Below are 20,820 nucleotides of genomic sequence, written 5' to 3' on the forward strand. Positions count from 1 at the left end.
AGCGAGCTAGCATTTTGGAGGATTTCGCTGCTAAAGAACTGGACATTTCCCCCGAGGAGTTGATTATATTGACCCTACATTAAACTGGTTGGCCTGAGACAAAATGCCAAATGAATATTACTTTTGATTGTATTACATAGACTAAGTGTTAACATGTTCAGCATACCAAATTAATAAGATAACAATATGTCAGTTTTATGTTTAGATGAATCCCTAAGTAGCCACAAAAAAAAAAATCATTAATACTGCCTCAAAGATGCAAACTGAATTATTCACCCAGTGATCAATATGCTGGTTAAAAAGTATTTGAAGAATAAAATGTGCCACCTCATGAGTTTTCTTGTCTGCTACCCTCCTCTTCTTCTTCAGGCTGGATAGCGGCGTGGAGCTGTTGCTGGTCCGGCTCATCTGACATCGGGACGACTTCTTCACCAGGTGGCGTCGCACGCCGGGGTTGTCCTCAAATCTGTGACCTGAACCGCAACGAGAATTTCAAGTCAAATAGCGAAAGGTCGACACTGCTGAGTGAGGATGTTTGGGTTAATTCAGCAAACCGACCGAACGAGGTGCATTTTGTAAGCAGCGGCCTATAACAGGTCTTTTTAGGACTGCGAACAGACCAAACATCCCTCCCGCGTTAGAAAACATGCTTCACGCTGGAAAGTCGGAAATCAACGGAAGAGCATCCAGTAACAGAAGGAAAAGACTACACGTGAGAGATTTTCTGGAGTTTCCGTGCCGTGGGAAACTGCTACAGAGGAAGCGGTTTTACCCAGAGACATTTGTCAGTTAAAAAGAAAGCGAGTTCACTTTCGATTTCCTTAACGTGCAAATCATATTTTATTGAATTTAGGATAATGAGTCAGTCTATTTATGTGTTGTGAAAGAGCAGGAATCTTGGGTGGTCACTTGATTTGAATAATGGAACTGGGAAACGTAAAGAAAAGGAAAATGACGTGTGTCGAAATGTGTTTAGAGAGCGGCGCATGATTGGAGTATAATTTGGCAAAATATCATTTTATGTATTATTCAAAAGCCCAGTTTTTATACATCAATGGTAAAATGAAAGTGTTTGAGGACATTTAGGTATAACTTGCTGGTTAAGGGAAAGTAGTTTTGCATATTTTAACAGAAAATTAGGTTTATTTAACTTCCAGTCAGCCTTTCTACAACCAAACATGACTTTAAATTATCTGTTAAATGCTAATGTGTCAAAATTTCCCTTTGAGGTATTAATAAAGTATCTACCTACCTACCTACCTACCTACCTACCTACCTACCTACCTACCTACCTACCTACCTAGGTATTAATAAAGTATCTATCTATCTATCTATCTATCTATCTATCTATCTATCTATCTATCTATCTATCTATCTATCTATCTATCTATCTATCTATCTATCTATCTATCTATCTATCTATCTATCTATCTATCTATGTGCTGAAGGTACACATGGTTAAGTCAGAGCATGTGGTTGGTGTAGGTCATGGTAAAGACGTGGGAGACAGTTTGCCTCCAATGGGGTACCGCTGCCGACCAGTCAGTTTTGCTGATGGCTAAACATAATCTTTTACTAAATAAACACTATCTTTTTAAATTTCGACATAAGCAGCTGGAGGTTCTGTGTGTGTGTGTGTGTGTGTGTGTGTGTGTGTGTGTGTGTGTGTGTGTGTGTGTGTGTGTGTGTGTGTGTGTGTGTGTGTGTGTGTGTGTGTGTGTGTGTGTGTGTGTGTGTGTGTGTGCCTGAAGTGTTCCATTCTGCTGCGTCATGCCTTCCTCAGGAAAACGGAGAGAAATGGAAAGCCAAACGAAGTTAGGCTGTATTTAATTTTTCTAAAGTCTCCCAGAGGGAACAACAAGGTTGACCTTGTACGAACTGTTCTCGCTGATTTGGATGAGCAGATTTTTCTCACCACACGGCTGGGCAAAGACGGGGTGAGTAGTAGTAATACTTTTTTTCCTCTTTGTCCTCTTCTTGAACTTTGTCCTTTAACCTTGACACAAAGTGCCCCGTATGTAAAATACCAGAGTATTTGAACCATCTACAGTAACTGTGATGACTAGTTCTGTAGCAGTGATCCAGAAATACCACAAATATGTGTTGAATTCCCGATGAGGTTTCTGTGGCATCAATATATTTCAATCTTTCAGATCAGTGACCCTTGTTAGCAAAATGTTACATGCTTTCATTTGGGAGTTTCCATGCCTTCTTGGCTACGCTTGCACTTGCTGGAAAAGCCACACCTAAATAAATGTAAATACAGATACTCTATATAGAGTCTAGATGTGGGAGAAAAGTCCTACCCAGAAGTTACACATCATTTTTCTTAGATGTTGGACATTGCCTATAAAGCCTTGTCATGGACCATTTATTAACGTTTCCTTTGAGGACAGTGGGAAGATGGAGGTTTTTGCTCTTCTCTGTGATGGGGATGCGAGCCTCGCTTGTTCACTTGGGTCAATGATAAGACACACATGGTCTGAATTATAGTTATTCCGAGGAAAACGAGTCAGCCTGGCTGTCTTTATACCCCAAACCCACCATTCCATTTGATAATACTGATTTATGTGGTCATTTAAAATTCAATAAATGCAGAGAAAATAATTCCAAAGATATCAAAAATCATCAGGCAATTTATTTGCTTGCCATGTGTATTTCTTTGTGTTCTTGGGCTGAGTGAAAGCCAGTTGTTATAAATCTGATATGAAACCTATTTCTAATCAGATCATTTTAAATGTAGCTTTATTTCAATGCAAAACAAATGAGATCCAAACCATTTTATACCTTTATGGCATTTCGCCAATTGTATTCTCTTACTGTGATCTACAAGAATTTAAACTGCCATAATTTAGGTGATTTGGTGAAATTAAATCTTAAAAAATGTCTAGACTTCTTTGCAAAATTAGATGGGACCTGGCCTCCTAATGAAAAATATACGGACAAACATGATGAATTTTGGGAATATTTCCCTAATGTAAGCATAGATTGATTACATATCTCAATAGAAAGCATTTGTCTTTACAGGAAAAATACAACACAAGACAGAAGTCACAATTTCACAACCAGAACTAAGTTTTTGGAAGCTACAGATAATTTATTCAATCAGTGTATCTGAAAGTTTTGATTCTTACTGAGAACTCAATGTGACACAAACCTTTGCCACCACAACAATTGTTGTGGCATTTCATACAAAGCCAAAGATGTCAAACTCACTGAGGGAAAAAAAACACGGTTTTCGTAGATATTAGGATTCACCCTGTGGGGACCATGAATCCAAAAAAACATTTCAGTATTGACTGAGGTGGTTGATCAATAACAAAACTTCTCAAAACTGTCACCAATTGAGGATAAGGTAGACGTTAGGTAGCGATCACTTCACGCCATATGCTTCATATGCTAGGACAGGTGAAATGAAAACCAAGCATATTTTCATAACGTACAAAAGTTAAATCCCACTGATTCCCTCTTTCTCAGTAAAAGAAAAAGAAGTCGCCGATTTACCCATTAATACCCAATTAGTGTTTCCACTACAACTGTACTTATCTGCGTTTAAAATGTGCCACAGTATTTAAGGCACACCACTTTAGTTTCTTTTCCATGTGTTGGAACCTTGCTTAATAACAGGGCTAATGACATGTTTCCACATCTAATTAGGGATAAAAAAGCAGAGCCACACATGGTTTGTTGATAAAATGTCTTTCCACTCTGGCTGTGGCGGAGACCAAAGCCAAATGGGTGCCACTGGATTAATGGAAAAGCATGAAACAGCAGCAGTCGAGCAGTGTGTCAATTCGCTCCATACCGTGGACAGCTTTGCTCGGTGTGTGGCCATGAATGAGAGTATACATTCCCATCTGTTAAGCCAGCAGCCGGCCACATGATCAATGGGAACAAGTGTGCACCCGTCCATTGATTATTCATGTAAAAATAGAATCAAATGCTCGATCATGTGAATTTCCCAATGGGTTGTGATTCCATCACAGCATGACGTAACTGCCGCTGGTGTAAAATGTGCTTCATATATAGCTCCTCACTCAATGGACACTAATGAGATGCTAACCAGCAAGAGGCGAACTTACGGATAGGCTCGATTGGCGACCCCAGCTGGGTGCGGATCGACGCGAGCAAGTCGTAATCATCAAAATCCAAAACAAACTCTTCAAAGTCCCCAATGCCCTCCACATTTGACAACGAGCTGTGGTGCTCATGCTTGTTCGTGGTGCCGATGCCTTTCAGGGCGCTGCACCGATGTTCCGGTCCATGGAGGTCTGTGTGGTGCTTCTTATCAGAGGTCCCATGTCCTTGGTTTTCCTGTCCCTCAATGTCTGTCATCTCCACAGTCGGCACCTCCACCTATCCACCTCTCTCCAAGCGGATGCACTGCTCATCCAGGGCTTCCAACTCTTGAACGCCGTTGCTCTCCCTGGGTCACCGTTCTGAAGAGCCTGGATCCACCTGTCTCTTCGTATTTGTGCTATAGCACCGGTGTCCAAAGTAACCAAACTTTTAGGTGGGTTATCCAGATAATAAAGACATAAAGCCTTGTGGTAAGGGATGACCAACTTCTGGAAAAGAAACTGTATGCAACAACAAAAAATCACAGAAACTTTGAGAATTCGTTGAGAATTCGTCAATGAAAATATTCTCCTTCCAGTCCAAAACTACGAATCACACGTACAAACACAAAATTGTCAAAAAAAACTAATTTTTTTTGCCTTAAATCCAAACAAAATGCAAAGTTGCCGTTGCACCCTCAGGCAGGAGGCCCCCTTTGCTGAATCCTCAGTCAGCGAGATTCGTAAATGGTAACAGCAATCGCTTTGGCTGTTACTCCAAAAGGAAGTATTGATAAGGGATGGTCTACTTTGTTGATGCTGCCCCTTTTTAATGATTTCCACAGCCTATTGATTGCCGCGGCTGCAGCAAAAGCAGCACAGTTGAAGCCATTTGTTTCCATAGTGCCGCCATCCCTTCCCAACCGTGTGATGTTTAGGAGGGCAAAGGTGAAGTTCCGAATAGATATAAACTGGAAAAAGCACAAAAAGACTAAATACTGAGAAGTCTAGGATTACAACTCTCAAAATCAAACCTCACTGATGAGCATAACAGAACAACGCCATCAGCCGCCGCACTCTGCTTAGTGGAGATATTACAGGGCTAATTACCAGAGGAAGCTGCATCATTCCTGTCCCTGCGTCTCCATGGAAACCTTGCGCTCCCTTAGGTTGTCGTGGTATGACTCGTCTACATCGGGTGCACCCATAGGACCCTCTATATAAACGAGCTCGGCGTGCCTGAGCCTTGTGTTTGTGACTCACTGTCTGCATCTGTATGCATGCCTGCACATGCCGTACAAGATTCTTTTCAGTTTATAAATGGGACATAAGTGTGATTAAAGATGGAGTACAATCTAAATTGGAACCGTGTTTCAGTTGTGGTCACCGCTTCAAGATCGCTTCTTAAATAAATTGCAGAATTTAGTTCTTTACAGGGCTAAAAAGGTTATGGTAAATCTATAAATAGATCCGATTTTTCCAGCTTTAACTGAAAGTGTAGTTTACTCTGTAACTAAACACTACACTCTGGACCAAACGATGGTCTTCAAAGCATTTGATTTCTTCCAAGAATAACTTCAAAAATATAGTATTTTTACATGAAACGATGCTGATGAAATGATGCAGCTGTTTGTTAACTCGAAGGATTTGACACCATCTCTCCCCGGGCGCATTTGACGCCGGTCTGCTGAATACCTATTGGACCCACCCATATGAGACAGCCGTCATAGATTAGTCTCTGAGTGCCACCGTTTAGTCCCGTCTGCAGAGTCGTTCCATTGACTTCACTACAAAAACCAAAAACGACACACTCCTTTCTTTTTGTTTAAACTCTAATATTACTCGATAGATTTCCATCCTTAAGAGATAGACCGTTGATGTGCCATAATGTCGACATGGGTCCTTGCTGACGCTTATGAGGGCTACTTGATCCTCAACTCGTGGCTTCTTCCCTCAGGTGTATCTGGTTTGGTCTGATTGGGTGAAATCAAATAAAGAAGGGACAGGAAGTTTAACGCTAACAGAGGTTTTTTTTTTTTTTTTTTTTTATCATTTCTGGTGGATAGTTTTGTTTTAGCAGTTTTATTTCTGTTAGTTTCAGCTCTGATATTGGTTTAGCGTGAGAGCAAAGACACCAGATCCTACAACCCGTTCTGGATTGGTCTGAGTGACTTCCCTTGTTTTTGTTAATTTTGGTCAGACAGTCAGCCTTCTGTTTGTTGCAGGTGTTGGCTATGACTAATTTTAAGATTATTTAGTAATACAAATTTAATAATTTTGCAGCAATTGGTTAGGGTATTGGTTATATTCAACCTCTTTTGTTAAGGGCCTTGTTGAGGGCCTTTTTGGGATTGTAACGCTTATTTCTATCAAGTTGCCTCTGAATCATTTAAGTACAGATTCAGACATTTTAAGCTGAAAGTATTTATATTTAGAAACAACAATATGGACGTGACTGAGGTCCGATACTCGTGGGGACGACTGACACTGGATCTGTTGATGAAGACCATGAGATTGGGTAAACAGTAAAAGCTAACAAATGAACCCAGAGGATTTTGCTCAACTTTTCCATAGCTGTCACTAACACTCCTACCGAGCTCGTGAACCAAAAAAACTAAACCAAACATTAACCAAAAAACAAAACAAAAATCGAGAAAATTAACCAAATAACTACAAATTACCCAAAAACCTAAACAAAAAAACAAAAAAAAACACACCCCCCACCAATTTTTTTTTTTTTTTTTTTTTTAAATTAACAAAAAATTAAAAATGACCAAAAAAAACTACAAAATTAACCAAAAACCTACAAATTTCGTAGTGCAACCAGTAGATTGTTTACCAAGAGACTCAACACTGTTTTGGTACTTTTAACGGCCAAATCCTGCACTCTGTTTTTCAAACACCACGATACAGTGTTGTTTCTCTAAAAAGAAACAATCTTTGACAGACATGTTACTTCAAAGTTGAACTTTATACTTTTGCAGAGTGATGGGCGTTATTTTGATAAAACTGTTATCATACCACCTGGTGAAAGTGATGGTTAGAGGGTACGACCTTCACCTCTTTTAACTTACAGTTTTTGCGATTTTGAAATTTGGATTAAAACATGAATCATAGTTCATAATATGACTAAAACGAATCACCGTAATGGAAGAGAGGAACACACACTGCTTATACACATGACCAGTCGATGTGAAACAAATCCGATAGCTCATTTTAAGTGCCTCTCGATGGCCTATTTTCTGTGTCCAGAAGGGTTCTAAACAGTCAATGATCACTCTGCTCTGGTAAAGCAGGAAAAGCCAGAGGCAGGGTCGCTGCTGAAGGGGAATCGACTGCAGCCTGTTAATTAATGGCCCCTTGATACCACGAGAGAGAGTTTTCCTGTGGCTGCACAAGCTTTCGCCTCCCAATCATTCTCTCCTTTTATGGCATTTATACGATGTATTTTGTCCTTTCTGTTCATTTTAAACAATTCGGTCTGAACAATAATACAAAATAAAATAATAATGAATTGTACTACTAATTTCCTCATTAACATTCCCAACTGCAGTGGGGCTTACTATAATATCTAATTACGCAATATCTAAAAAAAAAAAAAAAAAAAAAAAAGTATTTAGTGCATTAAATTAACGATCCCTAGAATCCTGGAGTTTTCTCTTTCTTACTGAAGTAACCTACATGTGATAATCCTGCGCAGAAACGATGAGTAATGATCGCTCTGTCCCTCGTTCCTTTTTGTTGTATTTTGTCGGAGGCTGACTTTAAACAGTGGATGTGGGGGCCGGGAGCTGCGTGGGTTGTTTTCATGAGACAGAGTGTGTGGGATGCCCACTGGTGGAGCCGAGCCACAGGCAAGCGGTGAGCCAAAACTTGTCAATGATGAGCCTCGGTGCAGCGAGGGGGAGTCGATGCACGCTGCAACAAACTTTCCAGGCCGGCCAGTTGTTCGAAAGAAGCAGGAATAATAGTGAGATTGTGTCGCAATGTTTGTGAGAAACGACTGACCCGATACCGTTGACGTAAAAATACGCTATTTGGTCTTATTTGTCACAACACACAATGTTATGTTTTCTGTTTTGGTCATATTTAGGATTTCATTTCCTGTTTTATTTTGCTTTCAGCTGTCCTGACCTCGCTGTCCTCGTGTGAGATCACCTGCCCTGATGGTTTCTACCTGCGTCCACTTGTCTTCCCGCCCTCCTGTGTACAAAGTCTACCTATTCCTGTCTGTCTGTGCCAGTTTGTTTTTCTACTTCATTCTCTCCATTCCAGCTATTTATTTTAGCCAGTGTGTTTCCTCGTGCTCTCTGAGAAAGTCTTTCCTGTTTGTTGATCCTTCCTTGTCTCCTGACTTAAGTTTTTGACTTGTGGCCGTTTTGTACTTTCACCAGTTTTTTCCTGCCTGTTTTCAATCCTCGCCTGTTTTTTCTGGTATTGTCTCTGCCTCGACCTTTTCATACTCACACTTGAGTAAAGACTTTTATCTCCTGAATCTCCTGAGTCGTGCATTTGTGTACAATCTGTTCTTCTTATCTGTATTACATTATTATACTTCAGATGGAGGACTGCAGTGTAATACAAATGGTCACAGCTGTGATTTTAAATGTCAAACAAATTATTTTCGGAAATGATGCATAAACAACAATATAATCCTTGTGATATTTATGAAATATGTATGTGCAGAAAATGTTTTGATGATTCTGTCATATCTAACACATAATGCAACAGATTTTTTTTTAATGATATTTAAGATTTCTTTAAATAGAAAGCTATTTTCCTGTTTTGGAGGCTTACAGAAGCTGCTGTGTCATCATCATTCAAGGAAACTGATTATGAGCAATTATCTAAAACTAAACATGACAATGTATCCAAGATTAATTTACTTACAATAAGATTTAAAAAAATATTAAATGTTTGAACTGTAACATTCTAATAATCATTTCTTTGTAATATTAATTCTTTTTCATATGCATATGTAGTTTAAGCAGGCAACTGTGTAGTAACACTTCCTGCTGCCAGTAGAGGGTGCTGAATATCAACTACAAATGATAATTCAAGACTTAAAACTTAAATGCAGATGAAGAAACTATGTGTCCGAAACATGTCGCTTGTTTGTGGCTATATTCAGCAGCTTAAAATGCATATTCTAAATTCAAGCCCAACATGTTATGACTATGAGAGTAAAACAGGCTTAGAGTTAAACTTTTATATTATAATCAAAGGAGCAGGCTTCATTATGTTCTCAACAACAATCAAGGAAATCCAGCTCCCTGTCAGGTAGAATAGATGCTGATAGTCACTCTCCATTTCTATCTGTTCTGGAAGAGAGTTTTCAGTCACATCCGTGTGTGTCCAGATCAACGTGCTGCTGCAACTGAAGCTCGTCCTCTAAGAAAATGTTCACACATGACCACATTAACTGCTATGGAGACTGTTACGTCACTGATATCCTAGCAACCACATCAGGCGCTATCACGGAGGTCTGATGGAGAACGGGTGAAGCACAGTCACCGACGACCACGACCAGAAAACGACACGCTCCACAACATGGTTGAGTCGTAGGTTGAAAAAGTAAAACTGAGTCATCTAAGAAGGTTCCTTTTAGAGACGGAGAGAATCATCTCCCATTCCCCCGCTGCAAAACCTTTATTTCTTAATACCGATGACCAGATGCAGAGGGAGTGTTTCTATTTTACTGTAAAAGTCTCATCACTCGGTAGGGAACCACATCAGAGGAACTGAATCGCAGAAAAACTCAGATTACACTTTCATATAAGGAAAAACATAACCGTAAATCACTGGAAACAACGTCGCATATCACACGGGATCTTGTAAACATTTACTCTACAATTCACCCGCCTTCTTAGACAAACATATATTTGATTGCCTCCACTGCATTGAACTACATACTGTTTTACATCGCTAACTCTCTGGTTAACTATGTGCCTTCAAGGACACTGCTGCTGGTTTATTGGAGGTTCTCAGCGACAGCCGAGAAATTTGGGGATTCAGCTTTTGTCAGCTACGCTCCAAAGCTGTGGAACAAACTACCTGCAGATATCAGGTATTTATTTTTAAAAGAAAGCTCAAAACACATCTCTTTACTTTAGCCTTTAACTAGCTACTCTTGAAGCTCTCTAGCACTTGCCTGCATTTAAACTATTACGCCTTTAAAATGCATATTGCTTTATTTTATATTTAAACTCTATTTGTGTTTGATGTTATGCATTTTATGTTATCATGCATTTCATTTCTTTTCTCTATTTTTCTATATAAGTTCCTTTATATCTGTTTTTATGTGAAACACTGTATGTGATTTTCTTGCTGTGAAGCACTTTGAGCTGCATTTCTTGTATGAAAGGTACAACAAACAAATAAAACTGTATTATTATTATTATTATTATTATCATCATCATTATTTTGTCCACCACCACCCTTCCTTTACATAAACAATAAGTGCAAAATATTAAAAAGCAGTTTATACACATGCAGCAGACCGTAAAATGCAGTCCAATACAACACCCTGAAAAATTATTTTAATGATAAATCAACACCAATTAACTTGGATTGATGATTGATTTCAGGATCTCTTTGCAGCACCACTGCAGCAATTTACATCCTTTCTTACTAATGTACCGTATAAATTGTAAAACCAGGGATTTAAAATGTGCATATTCTGGCAGATGCAGAGGAAGATACCTCAAATATAATTTCCTGTAAACACTGAGGCTGTGACAGTGCACATGATTCTGTGTATTATAGTGCAGGTGACCATGGAAACTGTACTTCAAGTTTAAACTATAAATAAACTATGAATAAACTGAAAAACAAAAAGGATTTATTTTTTTTTTTTTTAACCATGTTAGCAAGAGGGCTAACTATTTAAACTAATCTGGAGTGTTTACATCCACACAATGAGGGAAAAGCGACTGAATTGCAGCCCACATGTTTCTTTCTCCAACTTTTCCAAAACGTTGCGCTAATTGACGGCTGAAGACTCAACCGAGAAAATCAGAGCTCTGTCTGTGTGAAAAAAAAATTACAGCTGAAAAATGTTCTTAAAGTTGGACGAGGTCGACCCCAACTGTAGTGGTTGTTTAAAGCTGACTTAAAATGTCATAAAATAGTAAAAAGTCTGAATTTTGCGATGGCCACTAATGGTGATTATCAGACGAATACAAGGCTCCCTACTGAATTATTTTTCGGATACAAAAAAAAAAATCTTCATTGAATCTTATCTGTTGTGAAATGATGAAATGATTTTCTTAATACCTAAAATAACAAACAATATCTGTAAAAATGTGCCCATTAACCGTGTTATAGTGCATGTTGTATGCCTACAAATAAAATCAGAGCTAAAAACCACTCCGGCACTTCCTTACTTTTCATGTCGTCCAGATCGGCGCTGGCCAACATCTGGGCCTCGGCCTCGTCGGTGGGCACCTGCTGGTAGACGGCGGTCTCCAGAGCGGTCATGCTGCCGATGCAGATCCGCTCCCGCAGGTCATAGTTGCTGCGCTGGGCGCCCGGCACGCGATGGTGGACGGGCTTCCTGCGGAACCAGCCGCGAGTCGAGGCCGAGGGATCTGATCCTGGTGAAATACTGACAGAGGGCAAAGATGCTGGTGAGAAAAGTTGATTACGTGATGCCATAATGACCTCCGCATTTCACCTCTTTTATTATCTGTAATGTTATAAGTTAATAAATGATCATTGCACCTCTGTTAAACAAGGCCTTGGCTTTTGCCTGCACTGCCGTCACTTTACCAACAGAGGGCTTCACAACACAGGCCTGGATCTCCCCTCCCAGCCTCTGAGTCATCCTCAGCTGTGTTCACTCAACACGGCGACACGTCATCGCACGACCGTTGTTCCTGTGTTTTTATCCCGCCAGAACCAACCAGAATCACCATGGAGCCCCTGACCTCCCGGCAACAAACCCCATGCATAATTCAAAGCATCACCAAATAATTCATATTGTGATGGTTATGCATGTTGGCTAGCCAGATGGGTCTTCTAATGTGTGGGACTTGGATGGAGCCATTAGTGGATCCTAATTGGTTAAGAAGTGCAAGTACAGGTGATTAATGGTGATTTGTTTGATGTTTACATTCCTAATGAAAAAATGAAATTGTTGCTAAATACAAATTCACACATCTAAAAATGCAGCCTAGGTATACATGCAATGAGAGAAGGAACAATCCTCTGGTAGTGTCTTGTCTGTCCTGTTTTGTATCTTTGTATCGCAGAAAAGCACCTGTTTTTTGGTTTCTTTTGTTTTTTAAATCTAGAAAGCAAAATAAACCTTTGAATATTGATTGAATCATCTCTGATCAATTGGTATCTGTGCATTTCTCTCTTATGCACATCACGCCCGACACAATACGATTTCTAACTGTTTGGCAGGTGTTAAAACAAACGAAGGATCGTTCTTGGGAGGATTCAAAGTCTTTTGGTAAATGAGTCATTAAGGCTGTGTGTGAGCTTTGTTTCTCTCTGCATTACCAGTAAACCCTGTGAGGTAAAGGACCTCCAATATTGGTAGGATAAACTGAAAACAAATCATCTTTAAAGCTGCAAAATCTGTATTCTCTTACGAGAGGACCACAGTCGATCAAAAGAATATGTGTAACGTTAAAGGAGTTGCTCGCTGTGACAAACCTACAGATGATAATCACTCTGCCCTTCCTGCTGCAGAGTGCTTTTTTAGCATGTTGTTCTGGTTTTATGGCCCACAATGTTCATTCTCTCTCACTTGCTTTAATCAGCTTTGTTTTCAGCTTGGGCGGGGCAGCTGTTTACAGCAACAAAGGCTTTAATAAACACCCGGCATGCTACCTGACCGGCATCAAGCAGCTCGTAGGCACGGTTAGCAGCTAGTTAGTAAACATAGAAGAGCAGCTATAAAGATTGGTGGAGACCAAAACAGAGCTAAAAAGCTCAAAGTAGAACACTTAATAACGTGAGTGAGTAACTGTGGCGTTTACAACTTGTCTCGCTGACCAAAATGGAAAGAAAATATGTTAATGCAGCTTTAAAATTCCAAATTGTTATAATGTTATATCAAAATGTTTCGTGACTGACGATCTTATATCATTTCCGCCCTTTTGGGCTGCAACAACAGGCCTTTTTTTTTTTCCCACAGCAGACAAATTGTCTCGCTGTAGTTAGAAATAATTTTTTTTTTAAAAAGTTACTAATAATATTCTATTTTTGACACCCACATGGAAGCAACAGATAAAGGAGTGAACATAACATCGATGCACTGTCGTCTAGTTCTTAGCATCCAGCAGACACATAATGATTCTAGTGCTCTGATGAATGTACAAATCCAATGTTCATGATCTTTTCAGGTGTGTTTTGGTTAAAAAAAAATTAATAATAATAAAAAAAAAAGTCGCCAGCTCTATAGCTGCTAACTACTAGACTCGGATCATATCTGGCTTTGTTCACCGTGTCGGCTGTTGGCCAACTCTACCTATCTGCCGTTTGATGCTTCGTGGATTGCGGCAGCAATCGTTTTATTCGAGCTGCGTGCTAAAAACGGCGGCTACGCCTATGAATTGAACGGAGCAGCGAGAATAAACCAAACCGTTGCAGTCCGGCCGAAGACAACGGCACCACAACATTCCACCGTGGCAAAAATCGTTTCAATGACGTACCGCCGTCGCATGTTTCGCAGTCCAAGCAGAATAACCTGAGATGACGTAATAACCCACCTGTTGCAAGCTGACCCTTGTCTGTCCACCTCGTCGTTCTGTCCGGCTACAGTTATTCCCCCGTTCTGAGTGGCCTCCTTCGTCAGGGTGAGCGCGTCTTTCCGCGACAGCGGATGCTCTTCATTTTCCGTGTGGACGGTGTTGAGCGGAAGAGGTTCCTCCAAGTCCTCTTGGTACCCCAAACTAAACTGAGAGGAAGAGGAAGATCGGTGAGAGGGGGAGGAATACGCCGACGTGTGGATATACCTATCAGAACTACCGCCGGCTCGCCCCGAGATAATAGTTTTAATAGCGCCTCCGTCGACGCAGCTGCACCGGTTAACGACGTGATCTGGGGCAAGCTGAAGTCCGCGTCAACAACGCGAATGCATTTCGCCATGGCTCTTCAGACTTTTATTTTACCTGTGGCTGGACATCAGGTAGGTCCGTGGGCGTGGCAGCCGCCCGGCGCGCCGCCTCGGTCTCAGACTCCGCCTCCTCCTCCTCGTCTACCTCGTGTATGGTGGGTGTGACGTCGGAGGGGGGCAGCGAGGTCTTTTTTTTCTTCCGTTTCTTTTTGCGCCGCCTGCTGTCCGCGCCGTGCACCCTCTTGCGCAGGCGCTGGGGCGCGGGCAGGTGGGTGGACAAGGGGTGGTGCGTGTGGTGAAATGTGTGTCTGTGATCTGCGGTGAAAAGAACGAATCGAGTCAGAAACGCATCGTAAGCGTCAAATCGTCTATTTATACCTTCTGACTGAAAAGACGCCGTCACACAATATAGAAAACTGTTGTAAAGCATTTGGGAAGTATGGAAGTGAAATTTCTGCGAACAGGTGGCACGCTAAGGTTCTGTTGTGTTTTTAATGAGACTACACTGTGGCTGTTAATGTTAAGTCACAGGTTCTCCTCAAGGGAGGTTATTATTCTGAGCTACTTCACAGATTTCCGCCTGTCTGGTGTACTTCTGGACTTATCACCAGTGTTTATAAAAAGTGGACGTAGCTGCAATACCACAGAGGGACGCTAGAGGTTGGCTCCAAAATGGCTCCGGCTCCATAGGCTCCCATTCAACGGGTCTCATAAACATTCGAAGTCACTTATTTCGGTGTTGTTAGCTAAATTCACTCCTTATTAGTTTTCTGTGAATTTGAAAATAATCCCGTCATTAGTAATAAAATAAGCTTCAAAAAAACGGTGTCTGTTTGATTGAAAGGCCTGTGGCGCAGTCAGGTTACAGCTATCGGTGGGCGGGACGCGGTATCGTCGGGTTTCCAATCAAACCGCTTGGCCATAACACACCAGTAATTTAAGTTTTAGAAATCACATGAAATCATGTGGTAAGCTACAGCACCTTATGTGATTACCAACGTTTTCAGGTTTTCCGTTTAAACCGCCGTAAAGGAAACAAATAATGGTTTCTTGTGCACAGGCTGTTCCATTAATTCCATTTCATAAAACATTTAGTGGGGGAAAAAATGGCTGCAATTCTCAGATGAGAGTCTCTCTCTCTCTCTCTCTCTCTCTCCTTCCAATTCCCTAATTAAACAGTTGAAAGACACAACACAAATAAAAGCTTTAGGTTTTAATTAACATTCAATAATGGAGAAACACTCTGTTTAATAAACACCAAAAGCAGCTCTATCTTATCTCAGCCCGTATTATCTCCTGTCAGAGCATGTGGCATCCATCTGCTAATCTCTCCAACACTAATCCACCCTCACACTCAACATACACAATGTGGTGCCCTGCTCCGAATCTGATCTCTTCATGGAACCTCCATCGTAGTCAAGGTCGGGATCACTTTGTATACATTTGTACTTATACACGCATATTTAACCGGGGTAATATTTGTCTTTTTATGACAGTGTAAACACACATTTAATATGAATCATTTTTGAACAACACTAACAGCCTGCAGCCTTTAGATATGTACTCTTAGCGTGCTAATATGGTCACTGTGCCCAGGTACAGTAACGTGCCACTGTTTGCCAAGTTTGTTGTTTTAATGTGAGCAATTTTTTAACCATCTTAGTTTTGCATGATAGCGTGCTAACATTCGCTTCGTAGCACTAACTATAAGGTATATGTATAAATCATATAAATAAATATGTATCCGTTTCACATGCATTGAAGCACAAATCAAAGTATTGGACAAATCGAAACTATTGCGTCTTGGTCTAATAGTTGTTGAGATATTTAACATGAATACGCATGAATATTTAAGGGATGGATCAGGACTTTTACATTTTAAAAACTGAATAGTTAATGCGACTTTTGTCTTTTCTCATATACTTATTTTCCCTACTTTTAACCACCAGATAGTACTGTCTTACTACTGCCAGTAGGTGGCGGTAATGCACCTGAAAAGCGGTTTGCCAATTAAACAACCAAAGAAGAGAATATGAACGCGTTAGGGCCAGGTTGTGGTTAAACGTGGGCGGCGCTGTAAGACAAGATGCTACCGTAGAAACAGCGGAAACATGCAAAGACAACTACAGCTGTCAAAAATGTCTGCATGCAACCCCTTCAAAATAATTGCATAAAATAAACAAAAAAACAGTATAAACTGTGCCAGGTAAAGCCAGCATGTCGTAAGTCTACCACAGCTACCCCCAGTTATTTGAGAGCGAAGCAGCGAGTGGACTGTCCATCTACTGAACAACAATGGCTAGCTTGGTCATGAAACAAGACATGAAGAGCGACCCTTATGTCAAAGATGATAGCTGAAGATGTGCTTCGCATCAGCTTTGTGAAAGGCGAAGGTTTTAGAAGCCTGATGGCATTTGTTAAGCCCGAGTTTACTTTAAGAGCAAGTCTCTCTTTCTCTTTAACGCTTTAGTTACAAATGCTGCGTCGTTCCGGTAGCACAAGACCCGTGTTCAGCTTTGCTCACACTCAAAGTCCTTCTCGGTGTAGTGCCGGCCCATCCTGTCTCCACTGGTGGAAGCAGAGTCACTGATGATGTCTCCGAAGCGCTCCACCGACAGGGCTTTCTCCCAGTTCTCCTCCTCCCCCTCCTCCTCTTCCTCCTCTTCCTCCGCAGATCCCTCGTCATCTTCCTCCTCCACCTTCACCTGGAGAAGAATGGAAATAATTTCAATATAAAAAAAAAAAAAAAATGTAAAAAAGAAAGCAAGAAGAGGAATAAAGAGTCACGGCCTATTTAAATAGGAGAACTTGCAGGAGGAGGGACACAAAATGTTTAAATCTTCACATACGGTCGGTGCGGTCCCAATCAGTGAGCCACGGCTACAAAAAAAAAAACAGTTTGTTATGAAATCTATAAGGGACCACACAATGATGAGGAAACACGGCATCTATTCATGCAGAAAGCCACCATCATCACCGTGAATTTGAAACTAGGTGATTACAGAATTGTTCTACTCTGATTACTATATTGTATGAATTTGCCAAGTGTGTCATCCAATCAGTCACTCCTTCAGCATGACGCGGCTTGGCTCTGATATCAGAAACAGAAGTCGCACAAGGAGTATATTAATGCTAAACGATAGGGAAATGTTGACCTGGGATAACCAAAGAAACAAATACATGTGGGGATGTTACAGAAAACCTGGCTCAACACGCTACTTCATGTATTTTGACAAAGCTTTTAGGCCAAAACGTTTGTATTTATTTTACCTGTGTCGCAGCAGGGACACCAAAATGTATTCTAATACAATACTGTATCGTTACAAATGGGCACATGGTGTCTGTGTGTCCGCCACTACACGTAGGGAGGACATCAAATCGATACAACAAAGTGCTAAGCAGCAAAGAACTAATGCACTAGTCAGCCCCTGGAGACAGTGGGGGCCAACGGGAGTGTCCCGCCTCGGCCGCCCGGTGTTGTCTGATAGGTCAAATCACTGGGACAAGGCTGCTGCGTCCGCCTCAGATTGGTGCTGGCACGGTAAGCACTCTGGGCTACCGCTCAGTGGTCTCGGATTTCTCTGTGCCAGGGCTCCATTACCTCCTAATTACCGGCGGGATGAAGGGACAGGATGCATTTAATGATCCGAGCTACCTATCTACGCGAGGGCCAAAGGCAGACAAAGCCAGACAGAATAAAAAAGAAAAAGTTAAAACTGAGTGAGCAGTAACTCCCTTGTTTTTTTTTTCACTGGAGGCCCGGCTCCATTTTTTCGCTCGTTATTTAAGGTGCTCTGTGTTCCTGTGCCGTTGATCGGTGTAAAACCCAGAATTTAATGGTCCTGATGTAATGCAACAAGGGAATGAGACTCTAGGCTGAGCTTATTGCTTCTTCTAAACTGGCTTCTGTTGCTGCTGAAGCTGTGTTGTTGCAAATGTCTCGAAACTCTTTCATGTCAGCTTTGAAGTCAGTTGGGGTGGAAGGACACGGGAGGTCCAGGTGGTGGTGGTCTGAACCAGAATAGGGTGATAGACAACGGAGGGACTCAATGTTCTTTTTAAATACAATAGATTTTAAAGACAATAAGCTCCAAAAGGAATCAAAATAATACATCGAAAATGTGTAAATTCCTTTAATGGAGACATTTTGACTCCAGTTATCACAGATAGAATAGTGCACAAGGGAATAAGTAGACGGGGTTTACTTATGACAAGGAGTTAAACTTGACTGGCCAGCTTAAAAGTGAATGTAACAAATTCACTGTCTCACGGTCACAAGTCGCTTCAAGTCACATTTGACTGCATAAATTTAAGTCCACATCCGTGAGTTGAAGATGAGTCAGAATAAGAGAAAAAGAGAGGCCTAAAAATTACTCAAAAATGTGTTATGATCTTTGGCATGTAGCAAGAAATAATGTTTTTTAAGATAAACATAATTTGAGCTTGTAAATGTGGGAAATAGATTTTATATATGTTGGAACTGACATTATTCTTGTTTTTTTTGTAGAATAAAGTTAAAATCATCAACAGGAATGTGTATCAGGCATTTCCATGTGCATGTGCACACAGTCTATATTAGGCAACTGTGCCGTTTGGACTTCTGTAAATTTGTGATGTCACAAGCTGATGCTTATGTCTTATGCCCGTCCTCAGCACGGCCCACAGTTCAACCTTTAATTTTGAAGAAGAAAACACCAAGCGGTCATTTCATCACAGAGCTAGCGAGACGCAAAACCAAAGAAAACCTGTGATTGGCCTAGGCGTGTGTCACTCAGAAAAGGGTTAGCCAATCAGACGAGAGGGCCAATGACATTAATGCCCCTTAAAGACACAACAGCCTGTTCTTGCTGGAGATCATTATTTTCAGAATTAATGGCCAAAGATAAAATTCAACTCGGACTCCAAGAAAAAGTGATATGCATTTTTCATCATTTGCTAATATTTATAGACCATGAGGAAAATAAGAAATAAATAATCAGCAGTCAACAAAGTGGATTCTTTGACATGTTTAATAAATCCACTACTGCACAGAGCATTTCTAAATATTGTGATATTGAATGCTGGATAGGAACTATCACCTAATCCCAGCCTGTTTACTGTGAGTATTATCTCTGTGGGTTTCCATCTACATCAAACACGCTAATATTTCATGCATGGAAATCTAACTTCTCAGCGGCTGGTTTGGCCACTTATAATGAATTATGAGGAGAGGGAGCTCCAATTAAAAACAGCCTCATCAACCCGAGCCGAGCTGCACTTCAGCTCAGAATATGCTGTTTAACCTTATCTCACGAACTGCCCAACTTCTAATACCACATTAATATTTCATATTTAAGCCAGAGAGGTGCATTAAAATATTTATCAGCTGCTAACTATTCAGGAACAACTATTCATGCGGGCATTTGTGGTGTTGTGTGTTTGTCAGGATCAAGTGCTCTCACATTCGTGATCAGGAAACACTTCCTAACTGAGGGCCATTTGTGCCTTCACTTTATGTCTAATGTGACAAGGTGGGTTAGGATTACTACAGGGTCTACAATTAGGACAGTTTAGGTTTAATCAACCCAAATTTAGACCCACTACAGCAAAATGATTTGGTTTACGTCAGAATATAGTTTTAGTTTTAAGAGCTTTGTCTCTGGTTATGTTTTGAATCTTGGTAGCTGAACACAAATATAACATATTAGACTGTAAACCTGCAGTGCATCTCACCTCTGATGATGCTGTACAACATGCTGAACATGCTGAACAAGTATCTAGAAAACCCTAATTTAATATTCAAAATCACATTCTTATTTTATCAAATATTTATGCGGAAATTGTTTATGAAATCACGCACATGATGTCAAAAATATTTACATTTACGTACAAAAAAAAAAATTATATCGTCCATGGGATGCTGGAACAATTAGATATACAATGTGTGAATTTCTTTTCCCTTTCCACCGGTAAAAGTCGTTTAAAACCTCACATTCAAGAACGATCTACATCGAAGCCCCGGTGGCAGCGATGGAGGGCGCCGCATTCCGCCGCGTGTTGCCGCTTGCTGCCAAAAGTGGATCAGGCGAGGGATGCTAAGCAATCCGGAGACAAAGGTGAATGTGCCAGGTCATCTATATGAACAGACTTTCAGTAGAAACAATAAAAAATGCTGAAAATAGAATTTAGTTTTCATTTCAGGTGTCTAAAAAAATACCTTATTCCACTATGCCACTCTCTATTACAGGGGTGGGCAAACTACGGCCCGCGGGCCACATCCGGCCCGTTGGTCTTTTTAATCCGGCCCGCCGAAGATTGGTACAGAATTGCCCAAATCAAATCATATCATAATTATGACTGCATTCATTTGACCTTGTCCTGTAATGCCTGGCGGTCCACCAGGTGGCGCACTAGGCGCAGTGATACATTGACTTGATTTTGCGGAGGCCAGGCTGCTCTCTGTTGTTACTCTGCTGCTGCTCCGAACACATCTGCAACAATGAACGGGCCAAAGAAAAGAAAAGTCGACAGCGAGCGCCGAGTGTTCAATAAGGAACGGACGACTAAATACTTTTTCACTGAAGTCCGGTCGAAGGCCGTGTGTCTTATTTGGTAAGAAACCGTTGCGGTTTTAAAGGAATACAACATCAGCCGTCACTTTTCCACCAACCATGCTCATTGCGCTAACAACCAGTCAACGCGGGAACGGACGGC

The 20,820-nt window shown here is 40.9% G+C and overlaps 1 protein-coding gene across 4 annotated transcripts in view; it reads right to left on the reverse strand.

Annotated features, from left to right (window-relative positions):
* slc4a3 (solute carrier family 4 member 3) overlaps positions 1 to 20,820 on the reverse strand; it is a 62,181-nt gene that overhangs the window by 26,536 nt on the left and 14,825 nt on the right. For 3 of the 4 annotated variants that reach the window (XM_069698835.1, XM_069698833.1, XM_069698834.1), the window contains exons 3-7: positions 16,652 to 16,832; positions 14,183 to 14,442; positions 13,781 to 13,968; positions 11,444 to 11,664; positions 328 to 473 (exon numbers count right to left, since the gene is read on the reverse strand). In XM_069698835.1, coding sequence (XP_069554936.1) covers positions 328 to 473; positions 11,444 to 11,664; positions 13,781 to 13,968; positions 14,183 to 14,442; positions 16,652 to 16,832 — 996 coding nt within the window. Of the gene's footprint in view, positions 1 to 327; positions 474 to 11,443; positions 11,665 to 13,780; positions 13,969 to 14,182; positions 14,443 to 16,651; positions 16,833 to 20,820 lie in introns of those variants that run through there. The other variant, XM_069698836.1, reaches the window with a different exon arrangement.

Source organism: Brachyistius frenatus, unplaced genomic scaffold (genome assembly GCF_029030835.1).
Source record: "Brachyistius frenatus isolate BFR_SWC_R1_liver_20210118 unplaced genomic scaffold, ASM2903083v1 Contig_28, whole genome shotgun sequence".
Lineage (NCBI taxonomy): Eukaryota > Metazoa > Chordata > Actinopteri > Embiotocidae > Brachyistius > Brachyistius frenatus.